General features: G+C 46.1%; 1 protein-coding gene across 1 annotated transcript; it reads right to left on the minus strand.

Moving 5' to 3' along the window:
* Positions 1–1246: 1246 nt before the first annotated feature.
* Positions 1247–18375, minus strand: rab2a (RAB2A, member RAS oncogene family). The gene is made up of 8 exons (XM_079347925.1): positions 18146–18375; positions 12322–12393; positions 11326–11393; positions 9404–9486; positions 8922–9014; positions 8079–8190; positions 4623–4691; positions 1247–2161 (listed from the first exon to the last, which is right to left on the minus strand). The coding sequence occupies exons 1-8, from the start codon at positions 18189–18191 to the stop codon at positions 2066–2068; spliced, it is 639 nt and encodes a 212-aa protein (XP_079204051.1). The 5' UTR covers positions 18192–18375; the 3' UTR covers positions 1247–2065.
* Between the last annotated feature and the right edge of the window lie 3335 nt (positions 18376–21710).

A 21710-nucleotide genomic window follows, 5' to 3' on the forward strand; every position in this document is an offset into this window, starting at 1 on the left:
TCTGAATGTATCTAGGAATAATTAAAAAAAAAAAAAAACTGCAGAGGAAAACTGACATATACTGTATGTATGCATCATCAACATGGCCGTGTGTGTGTGTGTGTGTGTGTCAGGGTGGGCTGGGGGACTCTAAAGTGAAGACGAGGGCTTGGATTCATTTCATATATCCCGGTAACGATCAGAGACGATTGTTCAGAGAAAGGGCGAGTGTGGTTGAATTTTAGCAGCTGTCCAAATCTCTCCCGGGGGCGGAGTTAAGGCAGACAGCTGATTGCAGGACATGTTAACAGGGCTTGGTTGATTCTTTTCCTCACTTTATTTTGCCAAAACACAAGTAAACAATAATTTGGCAATAACAATGCATACAGAGCTGATGACATCACAGTCAGGAGGAGGAGGAGGAGGAGGAAAGAGAGGAAGAGGAGAAGGAGGTATGCGTAACTAAAATCATAACAGTAAACTGGTGCCCAATACATGGGGGAACTCAAATAAAAAATAAAATACTGCAGCAATCATTGATCAAGCTCTAAACAGTACACATTAACGATCAGCAGATTAATGCATGGTGGATATCTTAGCTTGCTTAAAAAAGGGAGACGCCTCGACATTTGCAGTCTGCTCTCCACCGGGGACTTTGAATGCCTCTACGGTCCTGTTAGCAGCCTGTTGTCATTCATAGCTGTCACTTCATAGAAAGGGCACCACCGACCGTCATGTAACAAGGCGGTTAGGTACCTTTGGGTTTAAATGAGAACTCCAGAAATGCTGAAAGCTGCTTGGAGGCCTGAAACTCTTCCCCCCCCTCCAGTCCCCGGCAGAGAAACTACTGGACAACACCATGGTAAGCTTCACCTCCAACCGTCTAAAAAGCTACAGCAACGCAACGAGCCATATATACACAGAAATGTGCCTGATAAATATAGTTGACAAAAAAAAAGAAAAAAAAAAAAAAAGAATAAGAGTTTAAATTTCCAATGTTTTCTTCTCTTTTTACTTCATAATGGCAGCCACTGCTCTGGGCATCCCTTGACGCTTCGCTTTCATTTCGTCCCTCGTTCCAGAAAATAACAAAATGTTTACACTCACACAGTTTGGTCTTTTATTCTTCCCCCCCAATCAATTTAAAACACCTTTTAAGCCACGACCAGTTTGTAGTGTTAATTAAATACAAATCATCTGAAAGTCAACGTAAGGACACAAAGACAAAACAGAAAGACAACACAGGGAAAGGAAGCACAAAATAACATTATTTGCACTTTGTTTTTATGGAGCGAAAATACAGAGCCACTTGAATGCGTCGTACACCTTACAGAGTGACATACTGGAATACCTATATAATCCCTATACACACAGGCACAGCATGAAAAACTGACTCAACATGCAGCAACATGTCCGCCTATCAATGTGCTGCGTCATGTTCTCTTCAAACTTGTACGGGTTTGTGTACAGACACAACACAGCGCGTGATTTATTCCATACAGTCAGATGTTTCGAGTGTGATTAATCTCTACCCACAATCCCGTCTCCATCAGGACTACTTCATCTCGTCAATTCAAAGGTGGGGTTTCTTATGCGTGATATCCCCAAAACATGTGTAAATGAAAGTGTTGGAACAGAAGACTTCACATTCCAGTACGAAATAAAAAGATTAAAATACGTTTACCAAACCTCCCGCCCCCAAGAAACACTTCTGAACTTCTTGTCTACATCTGCCGATGACGCTGACTCTGTCCTTTAGAGACTGTAGGAAGTCAGGTTGACTTGTGGGGACGCGGCCCCTTTGAGCCGAGGGTACATGGTCAGGAGGATTCAGGACAGACACGGCTGAAGGACAGAGAGCGAAGACACAGAGAGGGAGGGAAGGATGACAGAATGTGCCAGAAGAGAGAGAGAGAGAGAGAGAGAGAGAGAGAGAGAGAGAGAGAGAGAGAGAGAGGTTAACAAACTGTTAGTGAGTCTCGACAGCTCTGTAGAAACGCAAGGGAGGTTTGGAGAGGGCCGGGACGAGGAGGAGGAGGAGGAGGAGGAGGAAGGGTCAGAGTTGGAGGAGGTGTGTTGTGGGGCTTCAGCAGCAGCCCCCTCCAGCCTGTTGGCCTCCCTGGCTACCAGTCAGTGTAGAGTTGGTGGTAGGATGCTGGGGTCCAATCTTAATACCATTAGCCTGTTGAGACAGAAACAGAAACCATGAAATCACATGAAGGTTGCTTCTGATGAAAGTGGACTAACGAGGTCGCTGGGATTAGGTGACAAACACGCTCTACTGCGGCTGGTTGCACCGAAAAGACGACCAAGAGCGATGGCGACGAAGTCCGCTAATGGCGTCCTTATTAGTGGAACAAGAACAGAAGAGGCGCTTAGCTGAACAGCCAATCAGAGAGACTCCTACCCCAAACCGCCGGCTGAGGCCGATTCAACATGTCGGAAAAAAAAAAGAAAGAAAAAAAAAAAAAAAAAAAAAAGAACGGCCAGCGGACGAAAAAGGACAAATTAGGTCGAACTAGGCGGTCCAACTCGGAGCGACAGCCGTTGGTCTCCTTGGTGTGTCAGGGCCGAAGCATCTCTAATCCACCTTTACACGCTGCTGTCCCGGTCCGAGGAGTCACCACACTTTAGAAGCAGGCCATCAACAGTGTAAGTGAGAGTTAGCAGCCGAGCTAGCCTTTTGGCTTTGTACCACGTGCCAGCAGTCAGTCATGTGACTGACTACAGTAAGGAGTGTTGGATAATCAGGATCTGACTAAATGAGCTGACTCACCTCATCACACAAACTGAAGTGTAGTTAATCAGTGAATTGAGTTGTCTGCTTTGAGTGCAGTGAGTATGAGAAGTGAAGGGTCCAATAAGACTGTACTGTCACAGCAGGGAAAGAGCATCAAGAAATAAAAACAACGCTCTTATTTCTGCTCCTGAATAAACTAAGTGATGACTCCACCACGGAGGCTGCAGCTTCAAGTGTGATGCACATGAACGGATAACCTCTGTTTTCACTCAGTGTTGGAGAAAGTTCGAGGCTTAACCAAATAAAAGTAAGTCATTAATGAAGGGTGTCGTTGCTTTCATGAGGAGATCGTCACGCGGCGGCGGCTGCAGGGGCTCCTATTAGATCACATCATAGAGGCTGCAACAGGTGCTGCTGCTTTGCACAAAGGCAGAGGAAACCCCGGCGGCACTGAAGGACACGAGGACAAAAAAAAAAAAAAAAAAAGACAAGCTTGAATAAAAGAAGAGAGAAAAGAGAGGGAGGCAGGTGGGTGGTCGAGAGACCGATCTCTCTTTCTCTCTCTCTCTCTCTGTGTGCTGCTCACTTTCTCTCTGTGTTTCATGGTGTGTGTGTGTGTGTGTGTGTGTGTGGTTGCAGCACACACTCAGCCTCGCTCGCTCCGTCTGTATATATTTATCTCTCTCTGCCTTGGTCTAACTCCCCCTCCTACACTCAGTAGCAGGAGTGCCGCTGGGAAACACTGTATGCCTTTAAATCACATTTATTGAGCTAAGGCTGTGTGTGTAAGTGTGTGTGTGTGTAAGTGTGTGTGTGTGTGTGAATGTTTTCTCAAAGTGGCTGCCAACATTTCTAGTGGGGCTTCCCTCTCTCTCTCTCAGCTGATGTGGTTTGGCCAGCAGCTCGGCCTTCTCGCCGTCTCCCTGTTAGCGATCATAAAAGTGACTTGCTTAGAGGATACAGTGACACGCAGCGTGCACATGGAGCTGTTTATAAACTAAACACATCCATGTGCATTTATGCACGTCTGTGTGCACGGAGCCAGTTCTCAAACTTCTTTCACATTAAAGAGTGATGGGAAGTAAAGCACCTGTAGTTCTGGTATTTCTTTTCTTATTGCACACTTCCTGAAGTGGAAGAGACCCAAAGCTGCTGACATGTGCACACTTGTTGACAGGCTGCTGGATAACTGATCCACTGAGAAGAGAAGGAGCTGGATGACTGGATAGCAAACTGACTGACTGTTTGTTTTCTTGTTGAATGACTGAGACCTTGTGGGATGTGAGGAATTTATGAGCTGGCTAGATGCCAAGAGAGAGGGAGGGAGAGAGAGAGAGACAGAGAGAGAGAGAGAGAGAGAGAGAGAGACACAGAGAGAGAGACACAAAGAGAGAGAGAGACAGAGAGAGAGAGAGAGAGAGACAGAGAGAGACAGAGAGAGACAGAGAGAGCGAGAGACAGAGAGACAGAGAGAGAGAGAGACACAAAGAGAGAGAGAGACAGAGAGAGACAGAGAGAGAGAGAGACAGAGAGAGAGAGAGACAGAGAGAGAGAGAGAAAGATAGAGACAGAGAGAGAGAGAAAGATAGAGAGAGAGAGAGGGAGAGGGGGAGAGGGGGGAAAGATAGAGAGGGGGGGAGAGAGAGAGGGAGGGGGGAGAGACAGAGAGAGAGAGCACTGAGGAGGAAAGAGTGAGTGGAAAATAGAGCAGGGGGAGGAGGAACACGGGGAGTTTTGCTTGGCTGGAGTCAAAGGAGGAAGAGTGTTTTTTTTCTCCTCTTTTTGAGGAGATAGAGAGCGTAGCGTAGCACACCGATAGAAAGAAAGTGGAGAGTGGAAAAGAGAAGGACAGGAGAGGAGAAAACGTCTAAAAGAAAGAGGATTTGAGCAGTGCGTCTCTGACCTCGTTGTTGATATCAAACACTCCCTCCTGGATCTTCTCGTAGATCTCCTTGGCTGTGTTGATGAAAGCCTGAGATAGAGACACAGAGAGGGAACACAGCTCAGATTTGCATGGTGGCTCCTGCAGAAATGCAAAACAAAAAAAGACAAAGCCAACACAACCAGGCTTCGTGTTTGAAACAATGCTGACCTCACTTGAAACGACGTGACAGTTTCAAGACGCCGTGAGAGTCACCTCGCACAATCACCAAAAGAGAAGCTGCAGACATGAAATGATCGCAGGCTCACAGGTGTGTCACATGCTAGTTAAAAGTTCAAAGAGTGGGCGCTGGCGGGACACACACACACACACACACACACACACACACACACACACACACACACACACACACACACACACACACACACACACACACACACACACACACACACACACACACACACACACACACACACACACACACACACACACACACACACACACACACACACACACACACACACACACACACACACAGTGAAACAAACACTCAGAGACCACAAAAGAGAAAACCAATGAGCAGTGTGTGAGTGAGTGAATGTTAGCCGTGGGCCATAACTGCTCACGCTGCAGGCATGACGCGTGCACGAAGCTTTAAGACCACTCCTCACGAGTCCGACAAGTCTGCATCCTGTCTTTAGGAGGAGGCAGTAAGACAATAACCATTTAAACACCGACCAATCACCTGTGAGGGGATATTAACTCATCGTCTCCGCTTTGATTCGTCTGAGAGGAAGCTGGATTATTTTACTTATCGTCATTTATTTTCATTTCCTTTTTCCAGAATATGAGGAAGACATGAAATCAGGGCTGATGGGCAACGTGGCACTTTGCAAAGCCTAGTGTGTGTGTGTGTGTGTGTGTGTGTGTGTGTGTGTGTGTGTGTGTGCGTGCGTGGGGCGAGCGCGGCGCAGCGTCCACTTCTCGAGCTCGGCAGCGTTTCATGTGGTTTTAAAAGTCGACATTTCCAGGCTGCCGCTCTGAATCTAAACTCCGTCTTTCTTCGCCTCGCTCTGACGCCAAAGAGCTCCTCTCTCTCCCTCTGCTCCGGAGACAAAGAGTATAACAACATGGACTTGTGTTAAAGGGAGTTGAACGGTCCATATCTGCAGGATCTCATTATTAAGGCTCCCTCAGGGACGAGCCTATAAAAACACTTACTGTAGCTCAACTCAATCACACACACACACACACACACACACACACACACACACACACACACACACACACACACACACACGTGTAGTGGACTTCAATGTGCAGCGTAACACGGAGAGGAAGGATGAAACATAAAGGTAACACTCAGATTATTTAATAAAGAAGGTTTTAACACAGACAAACTTCTGTTCACGTCTTCAGTCTGATCACTTCTCATTTTCCATCCTCACTGCGATGCATGATGGGATATAATGCTTGGAGAGTAACCATCGGTTGCACACTACTTTCTCAATGCATTGTGGGATACAAATGTGTGGGATACCTGTGTGTGTTCGCCCAGTTTCTGCTCCCAGACCCAGACGTGTTTCTTTCCTCTGCAGCGAGTCGGTGTGAGTTCAGCTCGAGTCAAAGTGGCGAGGAGTGACCGTCTGCGTGCGAGCGCTACGATCTTAAACGTCTGCGGTACGCTTCCTGTTCATCGTTCATGTCGTTCTGCGCTCTTCTCTTGACGTTTTGATTCCGAGGAGCTACACGAAGGATAGTCTCCGAAGAGTTAAGAGAATATCCAGAGCGGTCCGAACTCAAATGAAAAGCTGAAGCAGAGGTGTTAAAGAACTAAAATACGCCCTGAACTTTGCCGACATGCCGCCTGAAATAGTCTGAAAAAGCCCAGGAGGTTCTGTGGAGTTCACTCCTGTCCTCTTTCTTTTCCTTCACATCTCACGACACTGAAATGAAGGTGAGCAGATACAGATTGTAACAAAGTCAACGGAGCAAGCCGAGAGCTAACAGAGTAAAATGAAGACGAGAGGAGCAGGAAGAAGCAGAGCTGAGATAAGGAGAGTAAAAGTTTGACATAAAAACATGATATCAGAGGAGAGCAAAGAAGACGTGATAATAAACATGGAAGCTGAGAAACGGATGTGAGGAGAGAGAGAGTCTCTCTCTGAGGACGCTCCCATCAGCCCGGTGTCCACCCACAGACCCTGACGACAAACCCTGAGCACTGATTGGCTGCTGGATGTCACCGAGGGGAGGCAGGGTGGAGGTCATGAATATGCATGAACTATAACTGGTTGATATACTGCGGAGGAGAGAGAGAGAGAGAGAGGGAGGGAGGGAGATGAGAGGGAAGAGGGAGGAGGGGGAGGAGGAAGAAATGAATGGGGAGGGGGAGCGGGGGAGGTGAAGGAAGAAGGGAGGATGGTAAAGAGCAAATGATGGACGTCGAGGGATGATGAGGGATGGAGCGAGGCGAGATGAAGGGACGGGAGGAGAGGAGCGGTATCAGGAGGATTCAGAGGACACTAATGAGACAAATTAATCATACCACACACACACACACACACACACACTGTCACACACACACACACACACACACACACACCTCCCCCATCATCTTAACCCTAGAGAGAGCTCCACTCGACCGCGCTGAGGGTGTGTGTGTGTGTTTGCATGATATAGGCTGGGCTAAAGAGGGAAGAAAAAAAAAATCAATGTAAACAAACACACACACACCCGCGCGCACACGCACGCACACACACAGAGTGGCGTCCCTGGCTCACATGCTGTGCGGAGTAGGGTGGGATTATTTATGTGATTGGATAAGTGAGAACGGCGTCCCCTGGGACGACGCCATGCATTCATTACACTCAACAACACCAGGGGTGTGTCCTCACCAGGGGCGTCGTCGTGCGCTCGCTCTGCTAACCGTGGTGCTACATGATGCTAACGTGAAGCGAGCCAGGCACCAGCATGGCGATCCAAGATGCTCTGTGATGTGGGCGGGGCTAAAGAGGGAAGGGTGTTTTTGTTGCTTTGGGTGAAAAGTGAACGAGGTAAAGCTACAGACATGACAACAGACAGACAAGTTCAGCTCAGGGTCTATTTATGGTTTTTTATTCCCTTGAAAACAAACAGACGTTCTCTGACTTATTTAAATTCACTAGAATAATTTATCTGGATTTGATAAAGTGGCGTTTCAGGTAACATTCACACGCCGCCATGAAGCGTCTTCAACATGTGACAGCGTCTGCTTGGTGTGTCAGGCTCTTTAAGGGAACATAAATCCATCCGTGTCTGAGCTTCATCTAAAGTACATCTACAGTTGGCTGTGGCTCAGCGGTGAAGCCGGTCATCTTTCATTGGGTTCGATTTCCTCGGGTCTACTTTTTAGTCCCGCCCTTTTTGTTCACTATTACACGTGTATCCAGGGTGAAGTGAATCATCTGCACCGTGTGTGTGTGTGTGTGTGTTTACCTCCTCCACATTAGAGGCGGTCTTGGCTGAGGTCTCCATGAATATGAGGCCGTGTTCTCTGGCAAACGCTTCACCTTCCTCCTTCTTCACCTCTCTCCTCGACTCCAGGTCACTGGAAACACAAACAAAACAAAACACACTAATTAATGAGCGACGGCTTTCTTCCTCACGCTAACTTCTGATGAACGAGATGAAGAGATGGTAAAAGGCCACCTCAGCCTTATAATGCAGAAGTAACCATAACTGTGATGGCTGCAAACATCTCTGTTTCTGCAGGATTTCTTCATTTAAAAATGGACGGTGCACATTCATGTAACAAAGCCACACGTGTTTCAGATCGTCCCCTGGCAGGTTGGTGATATTTAAGAAAGCTTTCTCTCAGCCAGCCTCGAGTGGTCACTCAGGAAACGACTGTGTGTTTCTGCACTTCTGCATTAGCTTCATGTTTCAACACCGGAAGGTTGATCACATCGCTCACGACCTCAGACCTGATCTCTTTGACCGTGCTGCAGCCAGCCTGGAAACTAATCCTTTATAACATGTTATTATTGAATACGCTTTCCTCCACCTCTGCAGGAACATGTAGAGACGTGCGTCATGTGACCGTGCTGGAGCCTCGCGCTGTGTCGCAAACAGACGAGCTGTGTTGTAATTAGCAGGCTTTGTTACGTCACCCTCTGTCGGATCTGATGTTCTTCTTTAAATCGGACTAAAAACTTTGAGTTGATCACGGGCCGCCATGTTCACGTCCAGCACGGACAGACAGAAACCACCTGCACGCTGCAGACGGTGTGATCTTATGTGAGGCGGGACGGAAGCATCAGCGAGCAGAAAGGATCTTGCCTCTTGTTGCCGATGAGCATGATGACCATGTTGGAGTTGGAATGTTGGCGAGCGTCCTCTAACCAGGTCGTCAAGTGGTTGAAGGTGTCCCTTCTGTTAAAGCGAGCACAGAAACAGAAACATCAGCACACACACACACACACTTTGAGTTCAGCCTCCACTGTTCGTTGTTGGTTTCTTGTAGCAAGGTTCAAAAACATCGGACATTCACAAAGAGTCAGATTTGACTGCAGAGATCACACGTTTTTATTCAGAGCTGTCGATAAAGAACCAAGTTGACGAGCTCGAGCACGTTGTAATTGGACCCAAAGCCCGGTGCGGACCGGCCCGGCTCGGGTTCCCCTCTGAAGGGTACCTGAACGTCTGTCTTCAGTCCTCAATCACTCAAACCTTCAAAACATCATGCTCAGCTACCAAATGTGTCACCGACACGTGAGGGCGGAGGTGCAGCTTCAGAGCGAGCGGGCCTTCTGATTGGTTACCTTGTGATGTCATACACCAGCAGGGCTCCTGCTGCTCCTCTGTAGTAAGACCTGGTGATGGAGCGGAACGACTCCTGACCAGCCTGGAAAAACACAAGCACACAGGTTACACTGTAGACCGGGAAATAACAGGCTCTGCTGCTCTGGGTCCTGGTCTGAGCAGTCCTGATTCTGCAGCAGAGTCTGGCTCCTGATTTTTCAGAGTGCTCGGGTGAGGACAGGACAGAGCCGAGTCTGTAACAGGATACAATGGAGTTCTCTCTTTCTTTCTCCATCTGTCTGTCACAATCCCTTTCTTTCTCTCTCTCTGTCTGTCTGTGCGTCAGTTTCATGATTTATGAAGAACAAGGAAGGTCACGTAAGCTGTGATATCATCCAAACAAAACCTGCCTTTCTTTTTCCATTCACTGTTTGTCTCCAACACGCCCCCAATCAGAATCAGAGTACTTTAACACGCAACGGATTCTGCTTGGTGCAAAACTAAGAGAGCGAAGAAGAATTTAAAAGCAAGAGAAACAAAACACAAATATGTAAAACATGTTCAGACTGCAGAGTGACACCTGAGCACTTCAGCCCACCAGGTCACGTCACTGCGTCGTCTCCACGCTCTCTTCTTTCTATGAATCCCCCCCCCCCTTCTATTCAGTGTACAGTAACAATGTCGTCTGTGTTTCATCGAGGCCGGAGGAGAAGAAGAAGAAACCCCAGCGTGCTATCCCTGCAGCTGCAGCTCTGCTCTGAGCTCATCTTCAAAACCAGACAGTCAGCCAGTGAATCATGCAGAAAGTCAGAAGAGCAGGCTGTGGGTCACTGAAGCAGCAGAACCAGTCAGCCCAAATCAACAGGTCAGATTGTGTCTGTTAGGAAGCCATTCAGAGGGCCAGCCGGCCGGAGAACACGCAGTCAGAGCAGTCGAGCAGTCAGGAACGTTATTAGTGAATAAATGATAAAAAGGGTGAAAGAGAGGGAACACTGTCTCCGTCTGCCATCTGGCCTGCAGGAACACACACACACACACACACACACACACACACTGCTATTCATATGGCACAATGATCCAAGTGTGTCCAGCCGTGTTTACTTCTTCTGGTGTTTTCTACCAGTCTGAGCGGGGCAGGTTTCGTAGTGTTCGTCAGTCAGAGGCGACGCAGGTGAAGAAAGGAAGAAGATGACCGAGCTGGTAGGAATGAAAACCAGCAGCAGTCTGGGTTTTAACACGCACGACTGACATCACTGCTGTGAGCCCATTTCCTGTCCATGGTTCGTGATGCGCTTACGCCATCTGCTGGTCAACTTGTTAACTGCATGGGAGGGAGACGTCACTTCTCTCTTTCTCCCAGAGCAGGCTGATTGTTACTGTTCACACCTGGATCACCTGACACCTCCACTCTGACCTTTTAAAGCCTGAGGAGATCACATGACATCCCCTGGATAGTAACCCTCATCGATTCTCTGAAGGACACACTGTTCAAAGATTTTCTTGGTTATTTTGGATCTCGTTTTATTTATTGCACGTTGTTCTTAATTATTAGTATTTTTTGATTATTATTCCTTTGAAAAACAAAAAACAAACTGAGGTCGAGATAATGAGCACAGTGAAAACAAAGAATCACAAACTGGAGACACGACGGCTTCAAATCTGAAGCTGAACTCTGATCCTTCCAGCTCGCTCTCCCTGAACACGAGCTGCTGCGTTTACGACTGTTTGGGACGTTTTCTGGGAGCTGCAGTTTTCAATAGAAGGACACTGACAGGAATGTTGTTCAGATGTGAAAAAGAGATGCAGCTAAAAACACAGTGAACTGTTAGATTAGAAACCAGACAGACGGGAGTGATGCACCTGATCAGCTTTCACTCAGACGGATAAACTGGAAACACTTTTTAAAGATGGAACAGAAGAGAAGAAAGGACGGACATATTACCGTATCCCAGATCTGCAGTTTGATCTGTTTGCCATCTATAGTGATCATCCTCGCTCCGAACTCCACACCTGCACACACACAGACACAGACACACGGACGGACAGACAGACACACACAGACACGCACACACATGGACACGCACACACGGACAGACGCATGCACACACACACACACACGGACAGACAGACACACACAGACACGCACACACATGGACACGCACACACGGACAGACGCATGCACACACACACACACACGGACAGGAGAAAGAATCTACATGAGTTGACTTGTCCTCCCGTTAAACGTCTTTATTCTTCTTATGGGACGAAATGAAAAACATTTAAAGGTTTGAACTGTCTTCATAGTCTTCCTCGGTTGTTGTTGTTGTATTATTGTATAAAGACAATAAAGCTATTCTACAGTGTAGTGCTGAATGTTTGCCTCCGAGCAGCAGAGACAGATTTCACTCTCTGAGTTTGTGCTGATGACGGTGAACAGAGTTCAACAAACAGAGTTCATGTCAGCAGTGTGCAGCAGGTGTGAAGGGGTTTGAGCACCTGAGACAGACCACACCCTCTCACATGTGTTTGAGCAGGCGGGGTGACTGATTCATCGACATCACGCTGACGATGTCACGGGGAATGAGAGCGTACCGGCAGGTGTTTAAAAAGGAAACCTGCACAAACGACTAAATAAATAAATGTGAAATGTTCCTTTAAGAGATAAAGTCTCAACGTGTGAGAGAGCATGTTTGAACTGCTCAGCTGTTTACTGTGAGGAGTCAGCTCGTTGCAGCACAGCGCTCAGCCTGTGTTTAAAGTCAGAACAGGAAACCGGCAGGATCACAGCCTGCTCTGTGATTCCCAGTGTGGAGCAGTTTTCAGGTGTGGCGGTGGTGACTACACTTGTGGTAACGTTGGTGCACGTGTTCACTCTTTAGATCCCTCATGTGTTATTAATCTTTCTACACAGATGTCTGCATGTGTCGCGTGTGCTTACCAATAGTCAGGTCATGAACCGGCTGAAACCTCTTGTCTGTGAACTGTAGTAATAGACACGACTTCCCCACACCTGAAACACACAAACACACACGTCAAAGGCTGCTCAATGACAAGAGGGCGGAGTCAAACACACGATGATGATAAAGTGACGCTCTGTTAAAGAACGCCGTCTCTTCAGCAGATCCATGGACCAGGAGGAGCTGCCTTCCAAGAAGGCGGGCTCGTTGTCGCCCCACCTGATCGCTGTAGGATGGTGTGTTTGAGTGTGTGTGACGTCAGTCTGTAGACGTGTGACGGATCTGCGCTCTGACCTTCTTCATGTCATGGTATTATTGTGGCGACGAGGTTCATCACACACTCTTTGTCCCCGCATGGCTTCAGACAGCTCGATTCACCTGAGCTAACCGTTAGCATGCTAACTGACCAGCTGTGTGTGTGTGTGTGTGTGTGTGTGTGTGTGTGTGTGTGTGTGTGTGTGTGTGTGTGTGTGTGTGTGTGTGTGTTAATATAAACATGACGGAGGGGTTACAGAGGAGCTCCCCCGTCATCTCACGTGTTACCTCCAGGCGCTTCACTACAGCTCGATGAGACGCCGCCTCCTCGACACTGAGGTGGCGGTCGGAGCAGCAGCGTCTTTTTGGAACAACTTTAATTGAAGGTGAATAAAGGAAAGAAAAACCGACACCTTCAACGACCCAATCAGAAGAAGAAGAAAGCTGCAGTAAAAGAGACGCTGTTTTAAACGCGAGTATCATCCAAACGCTCGTTTGATGTTGAAGCACGCGCACTCGAAGCAGACGGAGAACCCAGAGACAGAAAACAGGACGACTCTGTAGTCGCACGGTGCAGACGACTTGAGCTGTGATCCCATCGAGTCTGCTGGAAGGAGAACGCTTCCTCCGCCAACCACGGCTAACGACAGCTACGAGGGCGTGTCCACGTCTGTGACCACGAGTTATCATTCAGGCGACGGTCCGAGGAGCTGCAGGAAGCATCGCTCGGAGGGGCGGGACTTCTTTATGGTCAAAGATAGTGATCTTTGATGAAGGTGCATCATTACAGTGTTTACATCTTTGAAATGAAAGGCCGGGTGTGGACACCACGCTGTGGTGCACGCGAGGTGTGGCGTGGAGAAGTGGGAGGTGAGAGCGTTCCCGCGTGTGCTGTGGCGAGTTTCCCGCTGTCAGTGAAGACGAGGAGGAGGCTCATAAAATGGCCCCGAAGAGACGCACATACATATCCAAGGAGGTGACAGGCGGGGGGGGGGGGGGGCACTGTGGTTTCCAAGGGTTACCATCGCCAGGCAGCGTGGTTGCCGGGCAGGGATAATGTGATGATGGTGATCAGGAGATGGAGCGTGGTCACACTGGTGTGAGCAGTGAAGACACACCAGCTCACTGCCATCCAGAGGTCCAAACACGACGAGCAGCTGAAACCTCGATGCCGCCTGAACACAGCATGAGCAGCTACAATGCATCAAGGTCCAGCCTTCAAAATGTCCCGGGGACACGGAGCTGCTCCAGGTGGAGGGTCTCATCAGGATGAATCAACACATGGTGTGGGATAAAGCTTCAGTCACTCCTGTGTCACATCATCTGGAGTCACTTCCCCCCCTCAACCTAAAGACATACTGATGCTGTGTTTCCTTCCTGTGTGATCAGAGAGCGTCTCACACATCCAGGGTTCAGTCAGTAAGCTGCTTTTCTTTCTGGTTCGCTTCCTTCTCTTTGCTGACGGTGATTTATCTGACGTCGGATATTTCAGAGAAAACCGGAGCGACGGGTGAAAAGAACCGAGTCTGTTCTGGGAGGTTTAAAAATAAAGACACGCTATGATTGTGGCTCTGTCAGCCTGGACTCTTCTAACCACTGCTGCAGGCAGAGAGGCCGGCAGGAGGCCGCAGGGTGGAGGGCAGATTTAACCCTTTAATCACTGAGCAGGGTCAAAGGTCACAAACCGGACTGTAAGTGGATCCTGCAGGTCCAAACAGAGCTGCTTAGAATCCTGACCTGAACACTGTTCTCCCTCCAGGGGACACGTCAGAGTTCAGAGATGAAGACTTCAAGACTCCAGCTGATCGAATATCATCTACTGAAGTGAGAAACAACATGTACGTAGTTTAGAGACAAAGAAAAGACTGAGACCTTTTTTTTTTAAAGAATTAGGCGACAAAAACGCCGGCCGAGTTAAAAAGACGTTCTGTAGAAGCAGCATGTTCTTCAGTCACGCGGAGGAACACGCGTGTACAGTGCAGAAACAAACACTGAAGGTAAAGCAGCGTGCAGCCATGTTTCCTTTTGGTTTTTCTTCAAAGAAGATCAACTGTGTGAGGTAACGCACCGACACGTCGGACTCAGTTTCACCACAGCCGATTTGATGATGAGCCGTGATGTCATAACCATCCTCGAGCCGAGTGTGAGACGATGGTTCGAAAGAACAAGCAGGTTGAATCACCATGTTGGCCAAAAGAACTACACTACCCACAATCCCACGCTGCCAAAGCAATGTCTCTGATTTGTGGAGCTGGCTGTTACCATGGCGATGTTTTCTTCCTGTTCTGCCCGATTCTCTGAATGCATCGCTAACATCAACATGATTCATCTGAAAAAAACAGACGGTCTCCTTTAAATCAAACTGAAGAACGAGTCAGAGAGAGGAGAGGAGGAACGAGTCAGAGAGAGGAGGAACGAGTCAGAGAGAGGAGAGGAGGAACGAGTCAGAGAGAGGAGGAACGAGTCAGAGAGAGGAGAGGAGGAACGAGTCAGAGAGAGGAGAGGAGGAACGAGTCAGAGAGAGGAGGAACGAGTCAGAGAGAGGAGAGGAGGAACGAGTCAGAGAGAGGAGAGGAGGAACGAGTCAGAGAGAGGAGGAACGAGTCAGAGAGAGGGGGAACGAGTCAGAGAGAGGGGGAACGAGTCAGAGAGAGGAGGAACGAGTCAGAGAGAGGGGGAACGAGTCAGAGAGAGGGGGAACGAGTCAGAGAGAGGAGAGGAGGAACGAGTCAGAGAGAGGAGAGGAGGAACGAGTCAGAGAAAGAGGGAACGAGTCAGAGAGAGGAGGAACGAGTCAGAGAGAGGAGGAACGAGTCAGAGAGAGGAGGAACGAGTCAGAGAGAGGAGGAACGAGTCAGAGAGAGGAGGAACGAGTCAGAGAGAGGGGGAACGAGCCGTTTCAATCTCAAATCTCATTGTTACTGAAAACACGTTTTTATTTGTTTTGGTGGATCAACAGCGGACGGCAGGTACAAACAGACACACCCACCTGAAACATGTCAAACCAGCGCAGGCTCAATAATCAGACTTCACAACGAGAAAGTCACAAAGACTGAAAGTAGATGGATGAAGACTCATGTCAGCAGAATCATTACGTTTTTAAAAACCTGACTTTACATTGGGAGTTACACAGGTCGCGGCTTCAGGACACAAAAATAACCATAAAAACAATAATCAAGTCGCTGATGGTCTACTTTCTGTTTCAGATCCAAACTTCAGATTACCATCAAGAAGTCGTCACGTCAGCTTCACCATATAGTCATCCAGAATAAGTGAATCTCCTCTGAACAGACTCAGATGTTTGAAATCTGGTTCATCATCTGGTCCTTCTACATCAACATTGTCACGCTTCATATTGACACATGAATCACATGATCCCGTGTTAGCAAACACCCAACAGGCAGCAGCTCCACACGCGTGACGTCAGGCCTGCAGTCTCCAGAGCAGCAGCAGCTCCGGTGGCTTGGACGGGGAACGTTTTGTAACCCGACATCTGAGCAGCCTGCTTCGTCTTCCACGAACAGAAACCGGAGCGGATGAAACCCGCGCGCTCTCTTAGAACTGCTGTCACCATGAGGTTAGGAAATAAAGCTTCACATTTGAAGACGCCTTACTTTGTTGATGTGTTTTTTACGGTCTTGTTGGTGAACTCTGTGTTTAACTGCTGCTCAGTTGCCTTCACTGTCATCACGTACTTTCTAAAATGCTGCTGAAGGCCGGTTCAAAGTGAAGACGAGGGTACATCTGAAGTCTGACCGTTTTTATGAGGCCTGTTGTGACTCAGGGAGTTGCACTACAGGTATGATGCACAATGCTATGTCTCGGGCCTGGTGGCAGGTTGCTATGGTAACCATTTCTTTAACTTCAGGGTGGACCAAAGCATACACTGTTTTTTTTATATGGATGTTAAACTGAATGACAATGAAAGAAAAGAACATGATTCTGGGTTTATAAAGACTTTACACTAAACGCAGAGTTAGAAAAATAATCAGCAGTAACGAGGAGACGAACTGTAAAACAACTCTTACAACAAGGCCTGCACAAGCAGTCATATTTAAGACCTAGGCTCCTTACTGTGGTGTGATTTATGTTTCGCTGCTCTTATTAAACTACACGCTGATATCTTTACTACACACGCTTGAGTCAGGGCCTCGAGATCTGGAGGGGCCGGGGATTTAAACTCCCAGTCTTCTGAAGGAGCGACTTGAAGTCCTCAGGCTGAACCACCAATCGTTACAGCTTTCCTTCTTTGTCAATATTTGTTTTTGGGAAAGTCAACAGCTCGACATCCACGACATATTTAAGTCAATTCTTCTCACAATGCTTCAGACGATAATTACAAAGCTTAACATGCTTTATAATCTGCACTAGCAGCAGGAGAATAAACCTCTGTGTGGACCTCTTCTGCTCTGTGTGGTCATGCCACTCTTACTCGCAGAAGGGTTTATAAACCTGCAGACTATATCCAGCTGTACTGGCTGTATAACAGGTGCACAAAATAACAAACAAACCTGTGCAACAACATTTTGTTTTCGTGTGCACTCGTGCAATGTGATCATTTTCCGCTGAAGAGGCCTGAAAAAAAAATAATAAAGTAAAAAAATAAAAACGTGGGGACACATAACTGAAATAAGAAACACGATCTGTTGTTTGGATGTTCATCATGCAGCTACAGCTCTCTTCAGTTCCTGCCTACAGAGACAAACAACAACATGAAACCTGTGATCATCCTGCAGCCACACAACACCTAAAATAAACTGGACACACATCTCACACCTTCTTCCTCTGGACTTCAGTCATAACCATGTAAACAGAAGAGGAAGAATAATATACACCACTGGTAGACTTTACCCAGGTCTGAGACCTATGTGGTTTGCTATTCTTACACTGGATCTCAATGAGCTGCATGAAGGAGATCAGTAAATACACCTGCACGACTGTAAACACATGACAGCTCCTGTCGCACAAGCTGCTGGACCACAGACGAGCAATAAACAGAAAACAAAAAGGGGCCAAACTTGAGTTAAAGTGTTAAAGTGGAGCCTCAGGTACAACAAAGTGTCTACGCCATTTTAGGGACTATCAGAGGATGAGGAGGGACGCTTTGGCCTTCAGTGTTTGAAGGAGACATGAAATGCTCGCATATATTAAAGACAGCTCGGGAATAATCATGAGCTACTGATGTGCTGTGAAGAAAGCAGCTTACTTAATGTTTAGAGGAGCAGCTAGCTCACACACACAGTCTGAGCTGTTAGCTGGGCTAGCTAGCTTTGATGCTAACACCCCCACCCTCGACGCAAAGGGACAAAAGGCCCGACATCGTTAAGTCTGCTGCGGCCAAACGTCTCCTTAAAACAGACTGTCGACATGTCGCTTCACGCTCCTGTCAGGCTGTTTGTTTTTGTATTCGTGTATGATTATAGTGCAGATTTAGGACTGTCATCCCAGCCCCTCACGTCTCCTCTTTTACCACGTCATTGGACTATCCAACACTGCGGAAATACAACCCCAGCTAGCCGCTAGCCGCTAGCTGAGAGCGCTGCTGTTTACCCGTGTCTCCGATGATGATGTATTTGAAGAGGTACGCGTACGCCATGGCTCCTGGTGTGTGCGCTCAGCCGTCTCGAAAAGGTACGCCTCCGTTAAAACAACCGATATAACCGAGTGGAGAAAAAGGCAGCTGGCGGCTTGTTAGCCCGTTTCTTTTTTTCTCTGACGGTGCCGAGGAACAATAAACAGCGACAGCCTCGGCGCTACGTCACACGGAGCTACGTCACACGGTCCGCCCTCGCGCACCTCGCCACGCTACAGTGTGGTATGTTCAAGGTCTGCTCGGAAATTTGGCCTACTTTGTCTTATTCAACCGGTTTTTTTTTTATTCACGCATGGCAGAGTAACTGCACATTGTATTTTAACTAAATCCATTTCAAAATGAAATATATATAATTATTTATTAGACTGTTATAATAACTAACGAATAACTGTTTAAAGTCATGTCTGATCTTACCTTTCAGAATCTGACATATTTACAGCCCACATCTGACATTAAATGGATAACTTGCATAACTTAAAGCATTTCCTTTCATTAAGTGAGAGAAAAAAAATTATATAAATGTATTAATGTTAATGCCTCTACACAATTTAACTGTTAATTTTCAATGTACTTTCTTTTATGCACCCTTTGTACATTTTGTGTGTTTTTTTATAGTTGACATTTGTTTTATAAATATTTGGTTTATTGAAGTACTTGTTATTTTAACCTTATTTCACATGTAAACAGTTTTTTGCACCAAGACAAATTCTTCTAATATGTATTTTGCTATAAATAAATAAAAATTCTGGTTCTGTTTCTGATTTTGGTTAAACATGAAAATTATGTTCTGTAATGAGACTCACAGTATTTAGTTGATTTAGTATTTTGGTCTTCACATCAGATTTGTGTTTAAGATCTGTTTTCTAAAGCACAAATAAAGCTGCCATGTTCCAAACCAAGATTTGCCTTTGTTTTGTTTGTTTTCTTTTTGCATAAGAACACACCTGGTAAGGAAAGAGAAGAGTAGGTCTTCAACACAAATATAGAGTTAAAAATGGAAAATATGGATAAACTGAAATATAAATGCATGTATTTTTGTACAGATAGAGAGAGACATGGTATTTAAGATAAGATAAGATAATCTTTATTGTCATTGTACAAGTACAACAAATTGCTGTGAGGTCAATCCAGTGCAACAGATGCCATGTCAAAGTATCAAAAGATAATAAAAGAAAATGTACAATATACTAACACTATAATAACCAAAGTTACACTATAGCCAAATTTACAAATGAGAGTGTAAGAGTATGAATATGGGTAATTAATGCAGTCTAAATAGACAGTAGCAGCTAAATATTCAGAGGTTGAAAGATGTGTATTGAAGGATATATTTAAGAATTATATATTATATTTTGCCCTTTTTGCAGTTTTCTATTTTACTAAAAAAGTAGTTGCAAAAATGACCAACAGGTGTCACTCCTCACCAAAGCACTGCTCCCAAACAGTCCTAGTTTATCGGTTTCACACACACAAAATAAAACAATAAGCAGACTTGAAGCTCATGTATCAACAACATCATCCAATCTAAAAAAACTCTAAAAGGCACCAATTAGACAGAACTCTTTCCTTGTTTTAAAGTATCTTTCAATATACCTGTTCTGTAAAATCTCTGAATCCAAACTGCATCAAGTAGGACGCGTTGTTCACCGAGAAACACTGGCCTTTAAAATGCAACAGCCTGATAACCAATCAGTCCCCCTTATTACTTTAAATATGTAACATTTATCCTTCATACTTGAGGACAGCCTTATTCGACCCCTTATGAACATGTCACTTTCTTTAAAGTATTTCCCAAGTGCAATAAAACAGAGCAAATCATTTTTAACACAGCTTTTTCAAACATCCTAGTTTTATTTAGGACTTCTACATTTTTTACTTTGTACGCAGAAACAAAACTATTTCACAAAATCCATGTGTATGTACTTCAACCTCTGTAAATATTTCAGGACAGCAAATTCAACTTTACTCAAATAAAAAAGGACATTTATCTCCACTCAGGTGTGTCTACTTGAATAAAATGTAACATGGCCACCTTTGATGGGAGTGCTTTAACCGGATCACATCAGTGTTCATTGGCTGCACTGTAAAGCATGAGCGTATAATAACTGTGTGTTGTTTTGGTGGAAGGAAGCCATTATGAGAAGAGGGAACATGGGTCTAAGTGCAACGTTTCATTTGTTTGTGTTTAGAGTTTTGGGAAATTAATCCAATTTCCAAGAATGCTTTTAAACACATGTTTACGAGTGGAAAGATTATTAAACTAAAGCAAAACAACATATTTTACAAGGCTGCATATGGTTATGGAAAATTTGACTTCACACGTTCTATGTGCGCTATTTTACTTCAAGCTGTACAAAATGCCTCATTTAATCTGTCATATAAAATGTGTCAGAAACGTCTTACAATACTGCATGCACAGCATATAAGGATGTTTGGTCTTCCATCATTTCTCACCCTGGACAGATGTGGGAAGAGTCACCCAGGCTCTTTTCTCACATGATTCCACCTCCTTGGGAGATGGTAAATAGTCACGTATCGGGTCTTTTCTAACACGTGAGGGGATAGATTGTGCCCTGCCAGGTGGGCAGTGGCGCTATGTGGCGTGATGGGGGAGTGCTCTATTTGGCGTGATGGAAGTGTGTTCTGAAATGTATAAGTATTCATGTTTGCCTTTTCTCAACCTAGTCCCCTTCTGGCAATGAAGCTTCGAACAGATGAGCGCTTTGCAGACATTGTCTGCATTAAAGACAGACACGGCATCATATATTCCGACCCCAAAAGAGTCAATGCTACATTTGCCTCCTTCTGCCAGGAGCTATACAAGTCTGAAAGTAATTTTGACAAAGATGTCTGCAAGAATTTTTTTAATAGTTTTGAACTAGCCTCCCTGAGCGGTGATGAATCTGCAAAACTAGATGGGCCTATTTCATTACAGGAGTGCGATGCAGCCGTTAAGGACATGCGTAAAGGCAAATCCCCAGGGCCAGATGGCATACCCCCCGAGCTGTACGTTACTTGTTGGCCATTGATTGGCCCTTTACTACTGGATATGATCCAATATTCAATCAAGGAGGGTACATTCTCTCGGGATGTTAACGCGGCGTTGATCTCACTTCCTCTCAAGAAAGAGAAAAACCCGACCGAATGTTCCAGCTACAGGCCGCTCTCACTACTTAATGCTGATTTAAAGATTTATGCAAAGTTATCAGCCCGAAGGCTTCAGAGCCATATGACTAAACTGGTTCATTACAACCAAACAGGTTTCATAAAAACTATATTGTTTCACAGATAATGTCAGAAGGTTGTTGCACCTTATAGAAGGGCTTCAGAGTGTGAGTTCCCCCGCCGCTGTCCTCTCTTTAGATGCAATGAAGGCCTTTGACCGCCTGGAATGGCCTTTCCTGTGGTCAGTGCTGGACTCCATGGGGTTCGGGTCACCGTTCGTTAACATGATTAAAGTTTTGTACAATAATCCAACAGCTGTCGTGCTAACAGGTAAAACCAGCTCTCCTCGTTTTGCTA

This window comes from Symphodus melops (assembly GCF_947650265.1).
Source record: "Symphodus melops genome assembly, chromosome: 7".
Lineage (NCBI taxonomy): Eukaryota > Metazoa > Chordata > Actinopteri > Labriformes > Labridae > Symphodus > Symphodus melops.

Bases quoted from the DNA above. Each gene is read 5' to 3' on its own strand.
- rab2a (XM_079347925.1), bottom strand. From the start codon at position 18,191: ATGGCGTACGCGTACCTCTTCAAATACATCATCATCGGAGACACGG. The intron at 12,394-18,145 runs GTAAACAGCAGC...TGTGTGTTTCAG, and splicing joins CATCATCATCGGAGACACGG to GTGTGGGGAAGTCGTGTCTA. The intron at 9,487-11,325 runs GTAATATGTCCG...GTGTTTTTCCAG, and splicing joins AACTGCAGATCTGGGATACG to GCTGGTCAGGAGTCGTTCCG.